Source organism: Natator depressus, chromosome 3, assembly GCF_965152275.1.
Source record: "Natator depressus isolate rNatDep1 chromosome 3, rNatDep2.hap1, whole genome shotgun sequence".
NCBI classification, from domain to species: Eukaryota; Metazoa; Chordata; order Testudines; family Cheloniidae; genus Natator; species Natator depressus.
This window is the reverse complement of record NC_134236.1, coordinates 83,536,242-83,559,675: the sequence shown is the minus strand read 5'-3', so window position 1 is coordinate 83,559,675 and position 23,434 is coordinate 83,536,242. Positions and strand designations below refer to the sequence as shown.

The following is a 23,434-nucleotide window of genomic DNA, read 5'->3' as shown; positions in this document are numbered from 1 at the left end:
TCTCTGGCATATCATGTTTACTCAAAAACTTCTCATTGCTTAGTAGTATAAATACAACATGGCATGTAGTTGGATTATGTATCAGTTTCTGCAGAGCTCTGTTTTGTGATACTATTCATACTCACTGGATGAAGTAAATATAAAATTACCAGCAAACAACTAGGTTAAGAATCAGAAACAGTACTTCATTCAAAGCCAAGAGTTAAAACACAGGGAAGAGGAAAACATGAGTAAGCCTGGTACAAGTGGTTTCTTTTACCAAAGGAACACAGGGAAAAGCAAGCAAGCAAGCATGCAGTACAAAAACTAAAGCAAACTCTGAGGAAGCGTAATGTGGTGGTGAAATCCTTGTGCCTGACAAGGAGTGTAGAAATGCACTGGCAGTGTTTTCTAGATGGAAGGAGGAGATTGGGAATAACATATAATGAATAAGACAAATGAACTCTTCTCCCAGCCGGCAACATGATTTTTAGCTTCTCTTCTGCCTGTGAAATAACTTTAAAACATAACCAGTCTTTTGCAAGAGAGGAAAAATGGCACATTTTCACTAAACTAAAATTTTACTTATCTATTACAAAGTGTACTTGTATTTGCACAAGCCAACTAATCAGCCATCATGTATTTTTTGACACTTTTGCATCAATGGTGGCACACACACACACACACCTCCGCCTCCCCACAAGTCTTTGTATTTACAATACCTACACACACAAAAAAATTTTGACATGAGGTATCTTCCTCAAAACTTTACAAAAGCCAGGCGATTCATAGCTAAAGTTGAAACTTTTTCTTGATTTCACCTTGCTGTCCTTAAGTATTGCCTGGGTTGCCACCTCCACTCATAAATGAGCAACCAAAGTTAGAAGCAAAACAAAATCCCAAACCAAAGGCTGAATATCTCAGGCTTGCAGAAGCTGAAGGATTTTATACTACTATACGGGCAACAAAGCCATTATTTGAGAGTCTTCTGAGAAAGTTCGATCAGATTAGGGAAACAGTATTCTACCCAAGTTGCCTTATTATTATACTTGAGGATTTTTTAAAAAACACCACCACAACAAACACACGAAGGCCTGCCACCTGGTCAGTTCATAAATTTGCAGAATTGACCACACCACACGTTTGAGAGAGAGAGAGAGAGAGAGAGAGAGAGAGTGAGTGAGTGAGTGAGTGAGTGAGTGAGTGTGTGTGTGTCGGGGGGGTATTGTCCAACTTGCTGGGGAAGAGGGAATAGCTCTTTATGGCCAAGAGCGGGAGCAAGGATCAGAAGCTGCTGCAAAAGGGGGAGTGGGTCAGCGTGGCGACACTGACTCATCCCCAGGGACCGGAAGAGCTGGGAAGTTCAAAAGGGGCAAGTCTGGCAGGAGAAGCCCCTTTTCCCCGAACCAGGTGGAGCAGCACCCACCCTGCCTCCCCTTGAGGGGGCAAAATAACAGGTTTGCTCAGGACCTGCTGTGGGCTTCGTGCTAGCTGCTCCTTTCTAGGGGGGCTGGGAAGGAATTTTTCCCTCACCACCAGATTGGCGTAGATGGAGAGGGGTTTTTTTCACCTTCCACACAGTGGGTTCAGGAAGGGCTTTGTTATAGTGAGTAGGGAAGGGAGTTAGGCTATGATGTCACAACTCATTATACAAGTGTGGGGCAGATGTCTATGCAGGTGCTCCACAGGGAAGGGATAGAGTGACCAGATGAATAGCTTGGTAAAGGACTCAAAAACAGAGACGACCTGTGCCTATCAAAAGATATGCAAGAAATGTTCTTAAATAGAATTTTCTTTATTATTAACAAACATTCCTATGAATGACACTGCACCACAGCAATGTCCTTGTCCATTCTGCAGCCATACAGTTTACTAAAGAATTCACTGTTGCTGCAAAATTATACTCTAGAACAGAAGATTTAAGTTTTTTTAAAATTAACTTTATAGCACTAATGGCTGTAAAAAAGCATTCCAATATGAACTGACTATAAACTGATGGAAATAAACAATTGTTCTCAGCGTCCACCGAAGGTAGGACAAGAAGTAATGGGATTAATCTGCAGCAAGGGAGATTTAGGTTAGATATTCGAAAACATTTTCTAACTGTAGTTATGCTCTGGAATAGGCTTCCAAGGGAGGTTGTGGAATCCCCATCACTGGAGGCTTTTAAGAACATTCTGGAGAAACATCTGTAAGGCATGGTCTAGGTCTATTTGGTCCTGCCTCAGCATGGGGGGCTGGACTTGATGACCTCTTGAGGTCCCTTTCAGCCCTACATTTCTACAGATCTATGATGCAGTGTTGTCTTCTCAGGTCGGTAGATTGCCTGAAACAATGGCTGAAAGGTGTAAGCTTCTCCATTCATCTCAACAGGATATTAACTTTAAAAACTTAATGACAATTTAAATGTCAACACGGATAACTACTTAATTGCTGATCATTTTAGCAGTAATACCCAGCAAACATCTTTATCCCAGACTGTCTCCCACAACTTCTCAGAAGCCAACAAGCCCCAATCATCTCAAGCTACCACAACCTCCAGCTTCCCTGTGGACAATTTCTATAATGCAGTTGGTGTGTTTTCAATATAAATTTGTGAGGCACAATTACAATAAAGAATTTAGGGGTAGTACAGAATAAACTGAATTAATCAAGGTAAGTTAAACAAAGACTATTTTATCAATTTATTATTCATTTTCTTATTTAATTCAATAAAAGCTTCCATTTTAAAATTTATCTGACATGGCCACAGATTGATGGCCCAGTGCACAAAGTCTGCAGGACATTGCCACAGAATTTAGGTTTAATTTGATATATTGTTCCCATGTCCTTGATCTCAATGAGTCAAATTATTATTTTGTTATTTCAATTTCAGGAATGCCGGGGGGTACCAAACATGGACCAGTGTACCACTGTGCTAGACACTGTACAAACTCCTCATAAAAAGAAAGTCTCTTCCCCAAAGTGCTCATAAGAATCTCATCAAATTCTATTTGTCCTCTACAGTGAGCTTTAATGATGTTGATTAGAGCAGATAACAAAGTGACTCAAAGTAGACCGAAGCAGTCAACTTCCACCTCTTTGAAAAATATTTTATTGAAGCCAGGAAATTCTCTCTAATTAATTACTTACCTGAAATTCATCAAAACACAAGAGACACGCCCCCTCACTGATTTCCTCGGCTATAGGGGCTATTGGATCATATGACTTGGCCATTAGTCCTGGCTTCCTTTTAGGCAAGCTCTGTTTAAGACGATGTATTCCTGAAGTGAATAAAACAGAAAAATAAACAGTGGAAGTGCTGCATTTAACTCTGTGGAACATATAAAGCAATAATACACACATATGTAGTTTAGATACAGAAATACAAAAATCACATGCATTATGATTTTAAAAGGCACACTCGGTAATTTTTTAACCTTTTAAAGCAAATTGCTAAAGCCTCACAGAGTCAGGAATCTGTGTTTTCTTGTTTACAAATATAGTAAAGTATTGTACTGTAGCCCCACGGATGCCTGCTGTTACATACTTTTTTAAAATGGTGCATCTATCCTACCATTGTTTCAAAAAACTTTGTAATTGGTACTCTATCATTTTGTCTTGCTTCAAATTTATGACCTTGATTCAGTTGCATTTCTTTGAAATTATACCCACTCTCTCCTAGTTTATGCTCTAATAATCAGAACCCTTAAAGCATTTAGAAGTCAGCTGCAAAACACTGCACATTCCATTTCCCTAAAGCATGTTTACAACCTGTAGTCAAACTCTGAAATAGCAGGGAAAAAATCAACTCAGAGAAATCAATCCCTCCTGTTTTAAAAAAAGGAAAACTGACTAAGATGCAAAGATTGCACAAAACAAGTATTACAGTAAAAAAATGTACGATAAGGTGTTAGAGATTGTACTCTATGTATGTATTTAAGATAAAATGAACATTAGGAAAAGAAAGGCCCTGTGATGGGAGGTTAGCTTTATTACTAGTAGACATAAAGGAACACACAGATAACACGAGATATTGTCACTCTGGCCCACCTACAAGGGGTGCAAGTGGGGCAATTGCCCAAGGGCCCGGGCCCTTTTAAATCACGTGGGCGGGCTGCACGGCTCCTAGGCACACACGACTGCTCCAGGCCCCGCGCTTTGCACGACTGGCCAGTTCGTCAGTCCTAGAAGTGATGGGCAGTCCCAGAAATGACAGATTCGTCGCTTCTGCCCCAGGCCCAGCCCTGGGGCCCGTAATTGCTGTCAGTGGGCCTGTTGTCACTGCAGAATGTATCTATTAGATTTCCAGAATATGGATCACCACCAAGTGCAAAATTGGTCATGTACCACAGAAAGCAATTGCTGTCTTGTAGGTGAAGCATAGGGTACCAAAGAAGGCAGATCTTAATATTTTATAAATGAAAAGGTTAAGTTTTAAGAAACAGTTTAGGGAAACTCTCATTGGAAAAGAGGAGACTAAATAAACTGGGTTAAAAAAAATTACTAACCATTTGTAATTGTTGTTCTTTGAGATGCGTTGCTCATGTCCATTCCATTGTAGGTGTGTGTGCTCGCCACATGCACTGGCGCCTGAAGTTTTTTCCTCAGTGGTATCCATAGGGGACTGGCTCTGGTGCCCTCTGGAGTAGCACACATATGCGCTGGTAAAAGGGGCACTTCTGTCCCTCTCCCTCCCTCAGTTCCTTCTTGCCAGAACTCCGACAGAGGGGAAGGAGGGTGGGTCATGGAATGGACATGACCAACACAACTTGAAGAACAACAGTTACAAAAGGTTAGTAACCGTTTTTTCTTCGAGTGCTTGCTCATGTCCATTCCATTGTAGGTGACTCCCAAGCAGTACCTCTGGAGGTAGGCAGGAGTTCATAGATGTGTCGATTGCAACACAGCTCTGCCAAATCTAGCGTCATCTCTGGCCTGCTGGGTAATGGCATAATGCATGGTGAACGTTTGCACAGAAGATCACGTCGCAGCCCTGTAGATGTCCTGGATAGGGACATGTGCCAGGAAGGCAGCCGGTGCCTGAGCCCTAGTAGAGTAAGCCTTCACTATCGGTGGAGGCACAGCCTGCACCAATTTGTAACAAGTGAGGATGCAGTTTGAAATCCTCTGAGAGGACACCGGAAGGCCCTTCATCCTGTCAGCTATCGCAATAAAGAGCTGAGCCGATCTGCGGAAGGGCTTGGTGTGCTCCAAGAAGAAAGCTAGGGCACACCTGACATCTAGAGTGTGCAGGTGTCTCTCCTCGTTGGTTGCGTGCATCTTTGGATAGAACACTGGGAGGAATATATCCTGGTTGACATGGAATTCAGCAGGAAGGCTGGATGGGGCTGCAGCTGAACCTTGTCCTTGTAGAACACCATATACGGGGCCTCTGAAGTGAGGGCGTTAATCTCGGAGACTCACCTCACCGAAGGAATGGCTACAAGGAATGCGACCTTCCATGACAGGTGCGAGAGACAGCAAGAGGCTAGAGGCTCAAAAGGAGGACCGGTAAGCCTGGAAAGGACTAGATTGAAATCCCATTGGGAAACCGGATCCCAGAATGGAGGAAACAGCCTCTAGAGGCCTTTGAGGAACCCGACAGTCATCTTATGTGAGAATACTGATCGTCCCTGGACGTGCAGATGAAAGGCTGATATGGCCGCCAAGTGCACCTTGATTGATGAAAAGGCAAGGCCTTGGCACATTAAATGCAGGAGGTAGTCCAGGATGGATTGTAAAGAGGCAGTAACAGGGTAGATATTCCACTCTGAAGCCCAGCAGGAGAAGCGCTTCCACTTTGAAAGGTAAGTAGCTCTAGTAGAGGACTTTCTGCTTTCCAGAAGAACCTGCTGGACCTGACTGGAGCAGGCCAGCTCCTCGGGGCTCAGTCATGCAACATCCACTCTGTGAGGTGGAGAGAGGTGAAGTTCAGGTGCAGCAGTGATCCTGAAAAAGTGGGTCCGGACATACGGGAAGAGTCCACAGTGCTGCCGCTGCCAAGTCCATGAGACTGCCAAACCAATGCTGGTAACGCCAGGCCAGGGCAATCATAATGACTCGTGCCTTGTCCCTCTTGATCTTGGAAAGGACCCTGCTGATCAGTGGGATTGGCGGAAAGGCATACATGAGACCTCTAACCACGACAGACGGAAGTCATCTGACAGTGAGCCGCTGTCGAGGCCTTGTAACGAGCAGAATTGATGCCATTTTCTGTTCTGTCTGGTGGCAAACAGGTCCATTTGGGGAGCTCCCCACCTTTGGAAGAGCATCTGGCAACCTCCGAGTAGAGGGACCACTTGTGGTGAGAGAAGAAGGACCTGCTGAGGCGATCTGCCAGCATGTTCCGTATGCCGGGGAGGTGCGAGGCTTCCAGATGGATAGCATGCTGGATGCAGAAGTGGCTCAGAGCTTCTTGACACAGGACAGATGATGTGATGAAAGATTTTGCCTCTGTTGCCTAAAAAGCCTTATATCACTTTAAATTGAAGGTTTACAGAAAAACCTCAGAAGAAGTTTAAATTTCGGAAAAATTATAACTTATTTAATTGGATATAAAAAGGGTGGTGATAGTGTCAGGACCCTTTGGGATACTTAGAGTAGTGATTAGTTTTAAGAATAAGGTTTTAATTAAATAGAAATTAATAGTAGTTTACATTAAGAAAATCCAGAAATGGTGGCTATAGGATGATGCACTGTGGTGAAAGACTCCATAGGAACACAGAGGCCCATAAAACTGATTAGGGATGATGCAATCAGGAGACAGTATTATATCAGCCTCCTATGGGGAATGACTCAGCAAAACCCCATTGAAAGGAGCTACCTATCAAGGGCGGAGCTAAGAAAAGTTGGAAGCTGATTGGCTGAGCTTGGGAGAACAAATAGTGTACAAGCCCGACAGCCGACAGACTAAATCCTATAAGTGGGTCTGAGGTCCTGGAAGAGAGAAGACACCTGCAAGGAAGAAGATGCTTGCACAGAAGAAGCCACCTGAGAAACAATATCAATGGCAGCAGAAGAAACTAGGCAGCTTTGGGTGGAGGCTTGTTAGGCTTTGGGGTTCCACCTAAGAAGCAGCAGCAACCACTTCTAAGGTTGCCACGGCAATGGCTTTCTTAGCAGCAGCAAGCAGACAGCGGAAGCAGACAGCGCTTATTGACGGAGCAGAAAGACCAATAGATGAATCAGAGGGAATCTGATTGGAAGAATGTAAGTTATCAAGGAGTGTATGGATTTTGCCTCCCAATAAAGCTGGATGTCTGTGGTCTGAGAGAGATCTTCCCCTACCCATTCAATAACTGCCTGATCAGCACTTATTGGATGTTAGTGTAAATAGTTAAGTATTAAATATATGTTTAATTGATATATATTATATGCTTAATTGTTATATTGTTATAAGATACAGAGTATTAAGTGAATGATTATATTGCTCTATTATCTGTTATAGTGATATTGAAAGTGTTATTGTAGAGTTGCGTCTTTATTTGCCATGCCGTTTCACTCCTGCAACTGTAACCTTTATCGTATTTGTTCCTACAGTACTTTATATCCATCTCTAATCTTTTACTGTAATCACTCATTCTAAATAAATATTATTTTGTTTTCAAAGATTTACTGCTTACCTGTCTATTCTTGATCGGAGGGCTGTATCTGTGTCCTTTCAAGGGAAAGCAAGCTAGCTGCAGCTTTCCCTGGCAATTCCTTTAGGGCAGGCCACAACCTTGGTTACCGATTTAAATAGTTAATAAGAAAAGGTTTTAAATTAAAAGCATTATTTTAGAGCACATCATTGGTTTAATATAATTGAATTCAAATCTTCCGGTAACCAAGACCGGTCTCCCCCTTGTCTATTGATGTAGAACATGGAGGCAGTGTTGTCTGTCAGTACCTGCACCACTCAACCAGACAGATGGGGAAGGAACACCTCACACGCCAGGCAAATGGTCCTGAGCTCTCCGATGTTTACGTGAAGTGACAGCTCCTCCCGCGACCATAGTCCTTGAGTTTTGAGGGAACCGAGGTATGCTCCCCAGCTGAGGTCAGCTGCATCTGACACCAGGCACACTGTGGGTCGTGGAGCCACAAACAGAACGCCTTTCATCACCGAATTTGGATTGCACCACCATTAGAGAGAGGTGAGTACCTGAGGCGGTATCGTGAGGAGCCTGTCCAAGCGGTGTCTGGCTGAGGAATAGACTGACAACAGTCATATTTGAAGGGGCCTCAGTCGCAATCTTGTGTGCCGAACTAGGAGTCTGAGACAGACCCAAGATCCCTTCTGACCTAAATATCTATGAATCTATTTGGTGAGCGGGTGTGCAGTGACTTGGGCAATCAGATCTGACATTGCTCTGAACCTGGCTTGTGGGAAGAATGCTCTGGCTTGGGTAGAGTCAACGACTGCTCCGATGAATTCTATCCTCTGAACAGGGACCAATGTTGATTTTTGTTCATTTATCAACAGGCCCAGGGTGTGACAAGTGGCTCATCGCACCTCCATACTGTGCTGCACCTGCCCTTTGGAGCGGCCCTTGATGAGCCAGTCATCCAGATAGGGATAGATTTGGACCCCCCCATACCCCACACCTGAGGTAAGCTGCGACTACTGCCATGCACTTTGTAAACACGCTTGATGCCGTCGCTATGCCGAACAGGAGCGCTGTGAACTGGTAATGTGCCTGACTGACAACAAACCATAGAAATCTCTTGTGTCCGGGAAATATTGAGATGTGAAAGTAAATGTCTTTTAGGTCAAGGGCAGTATACCAGTCTCAGGATCCAGTGAGGGGATGATGGAGGCCAGGGAGACCATGAGGAATTTCAGCTTCTTGAGATATTTGTTGAGGTCTCAAGTCCAGGATGGAGCATAGGCCCCCTTTGACCTTCAGAATGAGAAAATATCAGGAGTAAAAATATTTCCCTCTTCGTTCTGCGGGAACTTCCTCCACGGCCCCCAGCCGCAGAACGGCTTGCACCTCCTGGGCGAGCAGTTGCTTGTGAGAAGGGTCCCTGAAAAGAGACAGGGAAGGGAGGGTGGGAAAGAACAAAATTGGAGGGTATACCCCGATGCCACTGTATTGAGGACCCAGCAGTCCGTAGTTATGGCGGTCCAAGCGGGGAGTAAAGGTAACAAACAGTGGGAAAATAAAGGGTGAGACAGATCCTGGTTGCAGGCTGGGAGTTTGCCCTCGAGTGTCCCCTCAAAATGATTGCCTGGTTTTGGAATGGGCATGGCTCAAGCCTGAATGAACTCCTGCTGCAGACTGTTGGCCTTTGTGACACCTATATCTGATGTCTCTCTCCTTTCTGATCCAGGGCTTGAATCCCTTGCAGATATGGCACTTTTCACGAATGTGGGACTCACCCAGACACTTCAGACAACTAAAATGTGGATTGCTGATTGGCATCGACTTCTTACAGCAGGGCTTGAAGCCTGGGGAGCCGGGCATTCCCTGTTCCTGGGCAAAGTCCCTCGGGGGACTATGAATAACTAAGTACACTAACACTATTAGGAACTGATGACTATCTACAACTACAATTTTACAATCTACACAATTGTACAATCTACACAATAAAAGTTCAAAGAGAAAGAGAAACCACTTGCCAGAGCAGGGGTGGGCAAACTTTTTGGCCCGAGGGCCACATCTGGGTATGGAAATTGTATGGCAGGCCATGAATGCTCATGAAGTTGGGGTTGGGAGGAGGTGAGGGCTCCGGATGGAGGTGCAGGCTCTGGGTTGGGGCTGGGGATGAGGGATTTGGGGTGTAGGAGGGTGCTCTGGGCTAGGAAGGAGGGGTTTGGTGGGCGGGAGGGGGATCAGGGCTGGGGCAGGGGCAGGGGGGGCCGGGGTAGGGCTCTGGCTGGGGGTGTGGGCGCTGGGCTGGGGCCAGAAATGAGGGGTTCAGGGTGCGGGAGGGGACTCCGGGCTGGGGGTGCAGGCTCTGGGATGAGTCTGGGGATGAGGGGTTTGAGGTGCAGGAGGGTGCTCCAGGCTGGGATCAAGGGGTTTGGATGGAGGGAGGGGGCAGGGGTGGGGGGGGGGAACTCAGGGGTGCAGGCTCCGGGCGGCACTTACCTCAAGCAGCTCCTGGAAGCAGCAGCAGCAGCAGCATGTCCCCCCTCCGGGTCCTACACAAAGGCGCGGCCAGGTGACTCAGCACACTGCCCCATCCACAGGCACCGCCCCTGCAGCTCCCAGCCATTGAGAGCTGCAAGGGCGGCGCTTTGGGTGGGGGCAGCGTGTGGAGCCCCCTGGCTGCCCCTAAACATAGGAGCCGGAGAAAGGACATGCTGCTGCTTCCGGGAGCCACACAGAGCTATGGCAGGCATACATGGAGTGGCCACCGACCCCGCTCCCGGGTTGGAGTGTGGGAGCGGGACAAGCCCCAGACCCTGCTCTCCAGCGGGAGCTCGAGGGCCACATTAAATCGGCTGAAGGGCCAGATGTGGCCCATGGGCCGGAGTCTGCCCATCCCTGTGCTATAGCAAGGGGAGCATTCCAGCACTGTCACTGGTAATAAGAAGGAACTGAGGGAGGAAGGGGGCCGGCAGCGCCCCTTATACCGACGCATACGCGTGCCACTCCAGAGAGCACCAGAGCTGGTCCCCTACAGATACCACTGAGGAAAAAACTTCCGGCACCAGTGCAGGTGGCGAGCACACACACCTACAATGGAATGGACATGAGCACTCACTCGAAGAAGAAGAATTAGATACATTAATGGCAGATAGGTCCATCAGTGACTATTAGCCAAGATGGTCAGGGACACAACCCCATGCTTTGAGTGTCCCTAATCCTCCAAGTAGAAGCTGGGACTGGATGTCAGGGATGGGTCATTCTAAATTGCTCTTTCTGTTCATTCCCTCTGAAGCATCTGGTACCGGCCACTGTCAGAGACTGGATGCTGGGCTATATGGACAATTTGTCTGACCCAGTATATCCGTTCTTATGTTCTTATTATGTTAAATACCCAGTCTGATCTTTGCAACATAAAAGGTACATTGGCTAGAAAAATGTCCACTCAGAGGGTGGGAAAGGAAAGAGGAAAAATGAGGGTGGCAATGAATGAAATAACATGATTCTTTAGTAAGGCATACACAGATCTTGACAGATTTTTTTTTTATTAGGTCATCTAGTCCACCTTCCTGAAATTTTGCAAAATCGCTTTAGTTATTCTTAAGCTGTTCCTAGCAGACATATAGCTAGTATAGCCCTAAATAACTCAAGTAATGGCAATTCCATAACCCTTTGCAGAAGCTTTTTTCACTGCTACCTGTTCTTAGAGCTCAAGTTCTCACTGAGAATAACTGATTCCTGTCCTCTCCTAACATTCCTTTTCATATGTGTAAAGTTATGTTTCCTGGACATGGAAGATATCCCAACCCCTAACCCTTCCTCATCTTATTTTCCAAACTTAACTTTGTTTGTTTTCTTTCTTAAATCGTTGTACCCTCAACTGAACACAGATGCCAAATAAGTATCAAATAATTTAACTGTAGCTTTTACATAAACTATATCTTTGGGACACCATCACATTATTTATCTCAGTCAATGTAAAATTCATTATTAGCATATAACTTCTTCCGAATGGAGTGTAAGTTAATTGATAAATTATGGGTGTTTAGTTAAGGGGTAAATTAATCCTGAATATACATCTGATTTCACATACATCTCACACTACATTATCTTTTGAGTGGATATTCCTATTAATATTGGATATTGTAGCTATTAATAGCTATACTGGAATAACAGAAGATTCTAACAATGCTTTGATAAATGTATTTTTGATTACTTATGTAAAAGAAAGTGAAATTGGCTCATATGCTAAGAAGAATAAACCAGGGTTGCTTTATAGATCAGAGGTTCTCAAGCTGTGGTCCATGGACCACCAGTGGTCTGCGAGCTCCATTCAGGTGCTCTGTGGATAGTTCCCTCTAAGGTGTGCGCCTGGGTGGCTGCACACAAGAGAATGAAGAGCCACCCGTCTAGTTAGTGGAGCCGCGCAGGCGTGGCTCCACTAATTAGATGCTTGGACCCTGGAGAAGACACACATGTAAGGTGAGGTGGTGGCCTTGGAGGGAATAAGGAGTAGGTGGGAGGGGGCAGTGGGGTGAAAAGAGAGGGTGGGGGGAATTTGGGATGTGCAGGGCTGCGGCAGCCAGAGAAAGAAGCGACTTTCCGCAGCTCCAGGGCTGCGGCTGCTGGGGAGAGATGGCCCTTCTTCCCAGCCTCAGCTCAGGGGCTGCCGTGTTGGGGGAGAGAGGGAGAGACCCCACCTCCTTTCCAGCCCCAGCTTGGGGGCTGCCGTGTTGGGGGAGAGAGAGCACATCCATTGCATTAGAAAGGTAAGACTACTGATATTAAAATATGAGTTGTGTGCTTTTACTTGTCGAACAAAAACGTTAATTGTTAAGTTTTTTTTTATATAGCGCTTTTATCCAAAGCGCTTTACAATAGTTAGCTAATGGTACAAACAACATTTGGAAAGATCATTAAGTGGTCCGCCGAGACCCTCAGCAATTTTCAAGTGGTCCACAAAAAAAAAAGTTTGAGAACCACTGTTATAGATTATACACTCAATGAGACTCATGTAAATGTCAGAGTATTTGCACTTACTTTTGTGTACATCTAGCATGAAACCATGAAAATGGACTCTCTTTTTCTTCTCTACTTCTATATGAGAATAAAACATGTCCATCACCATTGTCTTTCCTGTGCCTTCAAATAAAAGACAAATAGACCCAACAGGTAGTTAATTTAAAAACAGTATGTACTGATTACAGTAATGATTGTTCATTAGCTTTGAACTAATGAAACTACACTCTTCAGCTGAACAGTAAAAAGCTTGCTTGTTTGGGAAGAGAGATTATATTTTATGTTAAAAGAGCTAGGAGGAAAGTTGTATTTCACTTTATCAAGGACAAATTCTGAAAAAATAAAGTATGACATTTTGAGCGAACAAGTGGCCCTATTGTCTCCATCTGAAATATTCCAAATATTTTCTTATTCTGAGTCAAGGCATTTTCATGGTATATTGACATGACTAGAATAAAATCTTCATCTCTCTGCCTCCTTCTTCTTACTTTACACATGTTGTTAAATATTGGGTATTTAGGAAATAACATGTCACAAACAGAAATACATTAATACAGCAACTGGATCTATACTTAATACCATTCCATATTCTAAAAGAAACAAGTATGAAAAGTTAATTAAAATAGTAACTTGTTATACAAAATAAAATAAAAAACCTTTGACATTAAAGGCTACATTAGAACTTGAGTAAGTCCTCTGTAGAAGGGCATACCTGTCCTGTAGCATCCCCTGCTGGTCAAGTGTGGCCCTGCCTCAGTTTCCCCTATTTTCAGCATCCCTTAAGAATTCCACACAGTCCAAAAGTTATAAGACAAAATACCTATCCTGGGGTTCTACTTTATTAAGTTAAAATAAACTTGAAATAAAGTCTCTTTTCCCCAGACTCCAAGTAAAGTCTCCCTGGGCTTTTTTCTCTTCCCTCAGGTTCAGAGGGTGGCAAAGCCATCCTTTCTTGGGGTTATGTTTCTGGGCTCTCAACAGCTACCCCAACAGCTTTCTTCAGGAACCCTTCTAGCACCTTTTCCCTGCCTTTCCGGGCTGAGAGAGATCCATGGGTAGCAGTCCTTCCCTTGCTGCTACCTTCCCCTTTGTAAGGCCCAGATTCCTTCCCTTAAACCCAGCTAGGCAGCAGGCAATCAGTCACAGGTGCACTGGATCCTGCTCCCTCTTAAATGGAAACTCTGTGAAACCCTCATTTAGCCAAAACTTCCAATGAAATCTTTACTGAAACTTACCTACATCTCCATAGATGTAAAGTCCTTTCGGAGGTTTGCTTTTTGCAAAGAGCTGCAAAAAAGAGAAGGATCACTTTATATAAACACGGCGTGTAATTAATGTGAGCCTATTGTTGAGGGAATGAAATCAGGTGGCTGGATTTAATTAACTAAGTAGGGCTACCATAAAAAATATTATAAATAAAACAGTTACTAACCTTTCTATAACTGTTGTTCAAGATGTGTTGCACATGTCCATTCCACTGTAGGTGTTTGCGCGCTCCAATGCATAATTGTTGGAGAGCTTTTACCTTTAGTAATGCCCTCAATTTCCCTTCTCTCCTGACCAACGTAATAGCTACTAAAAATGCTATCTTCATTGAAAGGTGCAACAGAGAGCAGGTCTGTAGAGGTTCAAAGGGGGGGAATCCATCACTTTGTTATGACTAGATTCAGGCTCCATGGTGGAAGAGAGCTCTGTATGTGTGGAAACGGTCTGCCCAAACCCTTTAAAAATCTTACTGCTATCAGGTTGGAAAAAAGGGAGTGATTATCCACAGGAAGGGGAAATGCCAATATAGCTGCTAGGTATACCCTGATCGAGCTAATTGCCAATCCTTGATGATTCAAACACAAAAAAGATATTGTTGCTTCTATTCAGAATGTGTTGGACTAGGGGAGACCCCTTTTAGCCTCGACCAGGTGAAAAAACTTATTTTATTTCTCAAGGTAAGTTGACCTCATTGATGGTTTTCTACTAGTCAGCACTACCTCCTGCACCTTTCCAGAGCTGGACTCATTTGCCAATGTTAACCCTGAAGTCTCCAGGGCCTGAAAGTTGGAATGGAGGAGGCGTCCGTGATTCTCCGAAAATAGGTCTGCACGAAGTGTGAGTAACAGTGGGGGACTGATTGAGAGGTCCAAGAGCTGTGAAAACCAGTACTGACGGGGCCACGCTGGGGCAATCAGTATAAGACGGGCTTTGTCCTGCTTGCCTGGCAGACAACTCTGGGCAAAAGAGGGATTGGCAGAAAAGTGTACTGCAGACCTTCTGACCACAGCAGTAGAAAAGCATCGGTCAACAAACCTGGGTTGTGTCCTGCCCCCCAGAGCTAAAAAAATGACCTTGCTATGTCTGGGTAAAGGGACCACTCATGGTGATCAACCCTGCTCAGTTGATCTGCCATTATATTCTGAGTCCCTGGGACATGGGCTACTTTCAGAAGTATAGTTACTGATACACAAGTCCCAGAGCCAGATTGCTTCCTGATAGAATAGTGAGGATCAGGCTCCTTCCTGCTTGTTTACATAAAACATGGTAGTCATATTGTCAGTCAGCAACAATATGCCACTTCCTACTTGGATGTGAGAAAGGAACGCCATGCAAGCTAAACGGCTAGCCAGCAATTCCCTGATGTTTATGTGTAGACTGAGATCCTGTGGAGACCAGAGACACTGCGTTGGCGGGGGTCCAGGACGAGCCCCGCAGCCCAGGGCCAAGACATCCATGACGAACGTAAGAGATTGTTGAAGTGGGGTGAAAGTAACTCACTTGCAGACATTGGTTGGTTCTATTCACCAATCTAGGAAGGACAACATGTGACTTGGTACATGCACTAACCTATCTATGAGATGCCTTTTGAAGGGTATACACCTTGGCCATCCAGCCGTGAAGGAGTTTGAGATGCAGTCTGGCATACTGAACCACATAAATGCATGCTGCCATATGCTCCAGCAGCCTTAGGTAGTTTCTCACCATGGGGAGAGCATAAGCCTTTTAGTGCAGAATGAGGCTTTGTATTGTGTGAAACCTCGCCTGTGGTAGTAAGGCCCTGGCTGTAGTTGAGTCCAGGATCACTCCAATAAATTCTATTTTCTGTGCTGACAACAGGACTGACCTGTTTGTGTTGATCAGCAGACCTCGCGCATCAAAGGTGGATCAGATTATGTGAATGCTCGGCACCACCTGCACCCTGGATCAACTTCTTATCAATCAGGGAATGGTACCAAGACCCTTAACCTCTGGAGGAATGGTGCTACCACCACCATACACTTTGGAGCCACCAAGAGACCAAAGGGGCGGACTGTGAACTGATAAAGGTTTCCGCTGACAAAGAATCTCAGAATTTTTCTGTGGCTCTGATGAACGGCCATGTGAAAGTAGGCATCCTTTACGTCAAAGGCAGTGTACCTGTCCCCTGGCTCCAGAGAAGAAATAATAGAAGCTAGATTGACCATCCGGAATTTCGATTATTTTTAGGAACTTGTTTAGCTGCCTTAGATCTAAAATAGGTGTGAGACCCCTTTTACCTTCGGGATCAGGAAGGATGAACCTCCTCTATAGCTCTTACAAGATGAAGTGATTATATCTCTTGGAGTAATACTGTCTCTTGGGAGGGGTCCCTGAAGAGAGATGGGGAAGGGGAGGGAAGGGGGTTAGAGGCAGAAATAAAATGGAATGTATATCTCACTGCCACCATGCTTAGAACTCACCGATCTGTTGGGACGTGGGCCCAAGCACAACAGAAGTGGGACAGGCAGTTCGAAAAAGCTGGAAAAGAAAAAGATGGCACTCTTGTAAGTGGTGGACTGCTCTCAGTCCACCCATCAAAATGAGCTCTTGGAAGATGCTGCTGCCGGCCTCGCTGAACTGGCGGCTGTGGAAGCAGAGGCAGTGGTGGTCATCGTTTGTAACCTCTGCTCCTTCCCCTTGGTAGGTCTTGGGGTCAAGGGGCAAATCCCTGAAAACACTGGAACTGAGAAGGATGAAACCCCTTCCACCTCTTTGCTGGGGTGTAAACTTCACAGAGTCTCACCTGTCTTTTCTGTGAAGTGCAATGGTGCTTCATAAGGTAGGTCCTGGACTGTATGTTACACATCTGGAAGGAGGCCAGAAGAGTGTAACCAGGATGAAAGCATCATGATAGCAGAGGTCAGGTGGTGCACTGCAGAATTTGCTGCATTGAGACCTGCCTGCAGAGTTGTTCCAGCAACAAATGTTCCCTCCACTACGAGAGGCTGGAACTCTTGTTTCACCTCATCTGGAAGTTTGTCTTTGAACTTCAAAGCATATAGATTCATAGATATTAAGGTTAGAAGGGACCATTATGATCATCTAGTCTGACCTCCTGCACAACGCAGGCCACAGAATCTCACCCACCCACTCCTGCGAAAAACCTCTCACCTATGTCTGAGCTATTGAAGTCCTCAAATTGTGGTTTAAAGACTTCAAGGAGCAGAGAATCCTCCAGCAAGTGATCCATGGCCCATGCTACAGAGGAAGGCGAAAAACCTCCAGGGCCGCTTCCCATCTGCCCTGGAGGAAAATTCCTTTCCCACCCCAAATATGGTGATCAGCTAAACCCTGAGCATATGGACAAGATTCACCAGCCAAATACCCAGGAAAGAATTCTCTGTAGTAACTCAGATCCCACCCCATCTAACATCCCATCACAGGATGAAATCGTAGTGCCTCAGCAAACCTTGCTGGTTTGCAGGATGAAGCTGTAATTCACCTGTGGAATAAAGCTTCCTCCCAAATAAGTTCAGCTTCTTGTCCTCTTTATTTTTTGGCATTGGTGCCCTATCTTTCTTTTACACTGGCTGCTGCCACTACAAGGGAGCCTGGAGGATGGTTACATAGGTGTGCGAACCCCTGGAAGGGGACATAATACCATCTCTCCCCTCTTTTTGCAGTTGGAGGCAGGGAAGCTGAGTCTGCCAGAGCACTTAGGTAGCATCTAAGATAGTTTTACTGATACATGAGGCTATTCTAGCCAGAGCTGCAGATGTCAGAATGTCCATCAGTTTGTGGGATTTTTCCTGGATGTCCTCTGGGTGGATATCAAGGGTGATAGCCATCCTCCTCAACAACTCCAGATGAGCCTTAAAATCATCAGGAGATGAAGAAATAGGCTCTACCACAATTGGCTCATCAGGGGATGAGAATGAGGCTGCCAATGGTACCGGAGGCTGATCCAGTTCCTGCTCCTCTTGCAGCTGTTCGTGAGAGGGATCCTGACTGCTCGGTGCTGGGCTTGGTACCGGGCTTGGTACCAACACTATGGTGTTTGAGGTGTCAATGCTCCTGATGCCCAGAAGTTGGAGCCAGCTGAGGTGGCCATGGGGATACTCTTGATTGAGAGAGGAAGCCCCATGGTTCCAAAAGGGCCACTGGTGCAGCCTGGTCCCCAACTATGCATAGCCCAAAGGTCACAGCTGGAACTGAGGCTGAAACCAGGGCAGGCAGGTGACATATCCCCTCGGATGGGACCGGCTAGGAGTTTGATGAAGAAGAAGCTTCTTGTTAGTATGTTGGTGCCGTACCCATCAATACCGGTGAAGAAGGCTGACTCTGAAAAAGGGGAGCCAAGGAGATCATCTGTGGCTTTCCCCTCTAACAGCGGTGGGTGAAGCTTTTGGCCTAAGGGCCACATCTGGGAATAGAAATTGTATGGTGGGCCATGAATCTTCAGAAAATTGGGGCTGGGGTGGGGGAAGGAGGTGAGGGCTCTGGTTGGGGTGTGGGCTCCAGGGTGAGGCCAGAAATGAGGAGTTCAGGGTGCGGGAAGAGGCTCAGGGCTGGGGTGGGGGAGTGGGGTGCAGTGGGGGGGAGGTGAGGGCTCCGGCTGGGGGTGCAGGCTCTGGGGTGGGTCTGGGGTGCAGTAGGGTGCTCCGGGCTGGGATCAAGGGGTTTGGAGGGTGGGAGGGGGATCAGGGCTGGGGCAGGGAGTTGGGGCACGGGGAGAGGCTCAGGGGTGCAGGCGCTGGGTGGCACTTACCTCCATCTTTTAAAAAGGGAAGGAGGATCCTGGGAACTACAGGCCAGTCAGCCTCACCTCAGTCCCTGGAAAAATCATGGAGCAGGTCCTCAAGGAATCAATTCTGAAGCACTTAGAGGAGAGGAAAGTGATCAGGAACAATCAGCATGGATTCACCAAGGGAAAGTCATGCCTGACTAAACTAATTGCCTTCTATGACGAGATAACTGGCTCTGTGGATGAGAGGAAAGCAGTGGATGTGTTGTTCCTTGACTTTAGCAAAGCTTTTGACACGGTCTCCCACAGTATTCTTGCCAGCAAGTTAAAGAATATGGGCTGGATGAATGGACTATACGTGGATAGAAAGTTGGCTACATTGTTGGGCTCAACGGATAGTGATCAATGGCTCCATGTCTAGCTGGCAGCCAGTACCAAGTGGAGTGCCCCAAGGTTCAGTTCTGGGGCCGGTTTTGTTCAATATCTTCATTAATGATCTGGAGGATGGTATGGATTGCACCCTCAGCAAGTTTGCAGATGACCCTAAACTGGGAGGAGAGGTAGATATGCTGGAGGGTAGGGATAGGATACAGAGGGCCCTAGACAAATTAGAGGATTGGGCCAAAAGAAATCTGATGAGGGTCAACAAGGTCAAGTGCAGAGTCCTGCACTTAGGATGGAAGAATCCCATGCACTGCTACAGACTAGGGACCAAATGGCTAGGCAGCAGTTCTGCAGAAAAGGACCTAGGGGTTACAGTGGACGAGAAGCTGGATATGAGTCAATAGTGTGCCCTTGTTGCCAAGAAGGCCAATGACATTTTGGGATGTATAAGTAGGGGCATTGCCAGCAGATCGAGGGACGTTATCGTTCCCCTCTATTCGACATTGGTGAGGCCTCATCTGGAGTACTGTGTCCAGTTTTGGGCCCCACGCTACAAGGAGGATGTGGAAAAATTGGAAAACATCCAGTGGAGGGCAACAAAAATGATTAGGGGACTGGAACACATGACTTATGAGGAGAGGCTGAGGGAACTGGGATTGTTTAGTCTGCAGAAGAGAAGAATGAGGGGGGATTTGATAGCGGCTTTCAACTACCTGAAAGGGGGTTCCAAAGAGGATGGATCTAGACTGTTCTCAGTGGTAGCAGATGACAGAACAAGGAGTAATGGTCTCAAGTTGCAGTGGGGGAGGTTTAGGTTGGATATTAGGAAAAACTTTTTCACTAGGAGGGTGGTGAAACACTGGAATGCGTAACCTAGGGAGGTGGTGGAATCTCCTTCCTTAGAAGTTTTTAAGGTTAGGCTTGACAAAGCCCTGGCTGGGATGATTTAGTTGGGGATTGGTCCTGCTTTGAGCAGGGGGTTGGACTAGATGATCTCCTGAGGTCCCTTCCAACCCTGATATTCTATGACTCTATGATTCAAGCGGCTCCCAGAAGCAGCAGCATGTCCCTTCTCTGGCTCCTATGCGGAGGCATGGCCAGGTGGCTCTGCATGCTGCCCTGTCTGCAGGCACTGCCCCTGCAGCTCCCATTGGCTGTGGTTCCCGGCTAATGGGAGCTGTGGGGGTGGTGTTTGAGGTGGAGGCAGCGTGCAGAGCGGAGCCCCCTGGCTGCTCCTACGTGTAGGAGCTGGAGGGGGGCCATGCCGCTGCTTCCAGGAACCACGTGGAGCAGCCTCTGACCCTGCTCCCCAGCTGGAGCGGGGTCATTCCGCTGCTTCTGGGAGCTGCATGGAGCGGCCCCCAACCCTGCGCCCCAGCTGGAGCACCGGAGTGGGGCAGGCCCCAGACCCCACTCCCCAGCGGGAGCTGAGGGCCAGTTTAAAATGGCTGGTGGGCTGGATCCGGCCTGTGGGCCATGGTTTACCCACCCCTGCCCTAGATGGTACCAGCTCAATTGGGACCCAGGTGCAGAGATGAAGGTGTTCAAGGTGGTACCTTGGGCACCAGTGCTGAATGAGTCTCTTTAACTGATGGTGACAGTGGCACTGAGAGGTTTAACAACTCTCTTGCAGCCTCAAACACCTTAGGAGAAGAGGGCATCAGTGGCATCTCAGCGCTTTATGCCTGTGTGGTGTGTGAGGGACTGCAGAGGCTGCCCCAATGGGTAAAAACAGGGGTAAAAACTCTCACATCTGCACACTGCTGTGCACAAACATCTACAGTGGAATGGACATGTTCAATCACTTGAAGAAGAACCTTGCTAAATTACTAACTCAGAAGTTTTTAACCAATCTAATATTACAACAATATGTGGGTTATGCAAAGGGGAAAAAGAGGAAAAATATGTACAATTTTATTTAGAACTATTTAAAACAATCATATCTCTAGGAATCCTTATAGTATTTAACACCACACGTCCAAACTCCACAATTAAACTTTTCCCAATCCATCATCAAAACAGACTCTCTCATCATCCACTAAACCCTTTGACCACATAGCCCAGCAAGAACTCGGGAAAATAGATTTTGTTATATAAACCAGTATCACAATATTTGCAAATACATACTGTAGATTACCAGCAATGTTTAGGATGTGAAGTTTCTTGGCTTTAAAAAGGAGGTAGGGTTGCGTGGAGGATATTCTTAGCCTCCATCCTTTCTACCTAGAGCTTTTGAGCAAAAGTTATCTCTGGTTTAAGCTTCATTCAAGACAAGAGTTACAGTAGGGACAAGTCTGTCTTTTTAGGTCTAAAAGTGTTTCACTTCAAAACATGTATTTTACTAACTCACAGTTTATCTAATAGTAAGTTGCATTTATCTTGAATGAATATTGCTGAAGTGTTTTCAGCCTGAGTGGCTGTTACTTGAGACATACCTGTTGTATTTGAAAGTTTGTTTTCTAAGTTACACTTAATAAAGGCATTCCTACTTGGAAATATTTCCATGTAGATGATTTTGCTAAGCAGTTTGCACTTATCTTAAGATTCACAATTCACTTCCATTTTTCAAGTAATGGAACAGAAACATTTACAAGTGTATACATAATTCCAAACAGAAATCAGTTTCTAAAGTAGAGAACTGAACAAAAGTCTGATCAGCTTATGAGACTGGACTGACATCCACTACAATATTTCGCAAGGGTACTTGTTTGGTTATTTTAAATGCTGCAATTTCACAAAGCAATAAAAGCGAAGCAAGAACAGAGGAAAATTAAAATTACAACCCTGTGGTCTCATTTGGATTTGTGTAATTGCTAAACAACTTGAATCTGGAGCACATTTCAAAACACAGTGCTACATTAAAGAAACAGTAGCTTCTGTAGCAAAAACATTCATTAATGGGCATACAAAAACACAATACATGACCAAAAACAGCAAGATGCAAGTCTCAGAATAACACGCCTTTTTAGTACCAATATCCTCAACAAATATGCAAGTCTAACTATAATGGAACCACTTATAGTTTTAATTTAGAGAGCTATATTAACAGAAATGCCCCAAAATTTTATTAATTTAATCTGCAGTTGAAACAAGGTTTCAGATGTTCGGAACAGTTCCGCTAATAGATTAATAGATTCCAAGGCCAGAAGGGACTCCTGTAACCATCTAGTCTGACCTCCTGGGTAACACAGGTCATAGAACTTCCCCACAATAATTCCTAGAGCACATCTTTTAGGAAAACATCCAATCTTGATTTAAAAATTACCAGTGATGGAGAATTCACCACCACCCTTGGTAAGTTGTTCTGGTGGTTAATTACTCCTACTGTTAAAAAATTATGCCTTATTAAGAGTCTGAATTTATCTAGCTTCATCTTCCAGCCATTGGATCATGTTATACTTTTCTCTGATAGATTGAAGAGTCCATTATTAAATGTTTGTTCCCCATGTAGATAATTACCGACTGTAATTAAGGGACCCCTTAACCTTCTCTTTGTTACATTAAATAAATAGGTTTCAGAGCAGCAGCCATGTTAGTCTCTAAGGTGCCACAAGTACTCCTTTTTATTAAATAAATAGAGTTCCTTGAGTCTATCATCATAGGACATGTTTTCCAATCCTTTAATCATTTTCCTGGGTCTTCTCTGAATTCTCTTGAATTTACCAGTATCCTCCTGGAATTGTAAACACCAGAACTGAACACAGTATTCCAGCGGCGGTTGCACCAGTGCACAATACAGAGCTAAAATAACCTCTCTACTCCAGTTTATGCATCCAAGGATTGCATTAGCCTTTTTGTCCACAGCATCGTATGGGAGCTCACGTTCAGCTGATTATCCACCATGACCCCCAAATCTTTTTCAGAATCACTGCTTCTCAGAATAGAGTCCCCCGTTGTGACAGTATGGTCTACATTCTTTGCTCCAAGATGTATACAATTACATTTATTCATATTAAAACACATATTGTTAGCCTGCGCCCAGTTTACCAAGCAATCCAGATTGCTCTGTATCAATGATGTGTCCTCTTCATTATTTACCACTCCCCCTGCAAACCTTTTTAGCAAGGTTTTCTTCCAGGTCATTAGTAAAAATGTTAAACAGACGTAGGGCCAACAACCAGTCCCTGCCGTACCCCAATAGAAAACCCATTTGATGATGATCCCCCTTTACAATTACATTTTGAGACCTATCATTTAGCCAGTTTATAATCCATTTAGCGTGTGCTATATTAATTTTATATCTTTATGTTCTTTTAATCAAGTACCAAGTAAAATACCTTATGAAAGTCTACGTATATTACATCAACACTATTACCTTTATCAACCAAACCTGTAATAGAACTGGCTGCAACTGTTTGCTTGGGCTTTGAACATATAGGAAGATAATTTAATTGATGACTTTTTCCTGTGTGCATTTGTGCACTTTTTTAAAAAAAGCTTTCTCTCAATATAGTTGCAGAATCTCAGAGTTGTACAGCTAAGGAACAACAACAAAAACAAAAAGGATATTTGTATGAAAATA

General features: G+C 45.1%; 1 protein-coding gene across 2 annotated transcripts in view; it reads right to left on the bottom strand.

Annotated features, from left to right (window-relative positions):
• AFG1L (AFG1 like ATPase) overlaps window positions 1–23,434 on the bottom strand; it is a 144,285-nt gene that overhangs the window by 83,826 nt on the left and 37,025 nt on the right. For both annotated transcript variants that reach the window (XM_074948202.1, XM_074948203.1), the window contains exons 3-5: window positions 13,793–13,844; window positions 12,579–12,680; window positions 3,112–3,242 (exon numbers count right to left, since the gene is read on the bottom strand). In XM_074948202.1, the coding sequence (XP_074804303.1) occupies window positions 3,112–3,242; window positions 12,579–12,680; window positions 13,793–13,844 (285 nt within the window). The remainder of the gene's footprint in view (window positions 1–3,111; window positions 3,243–12,578; window positions 12,681–13,792; window positions 13,845–23,434) is intronic.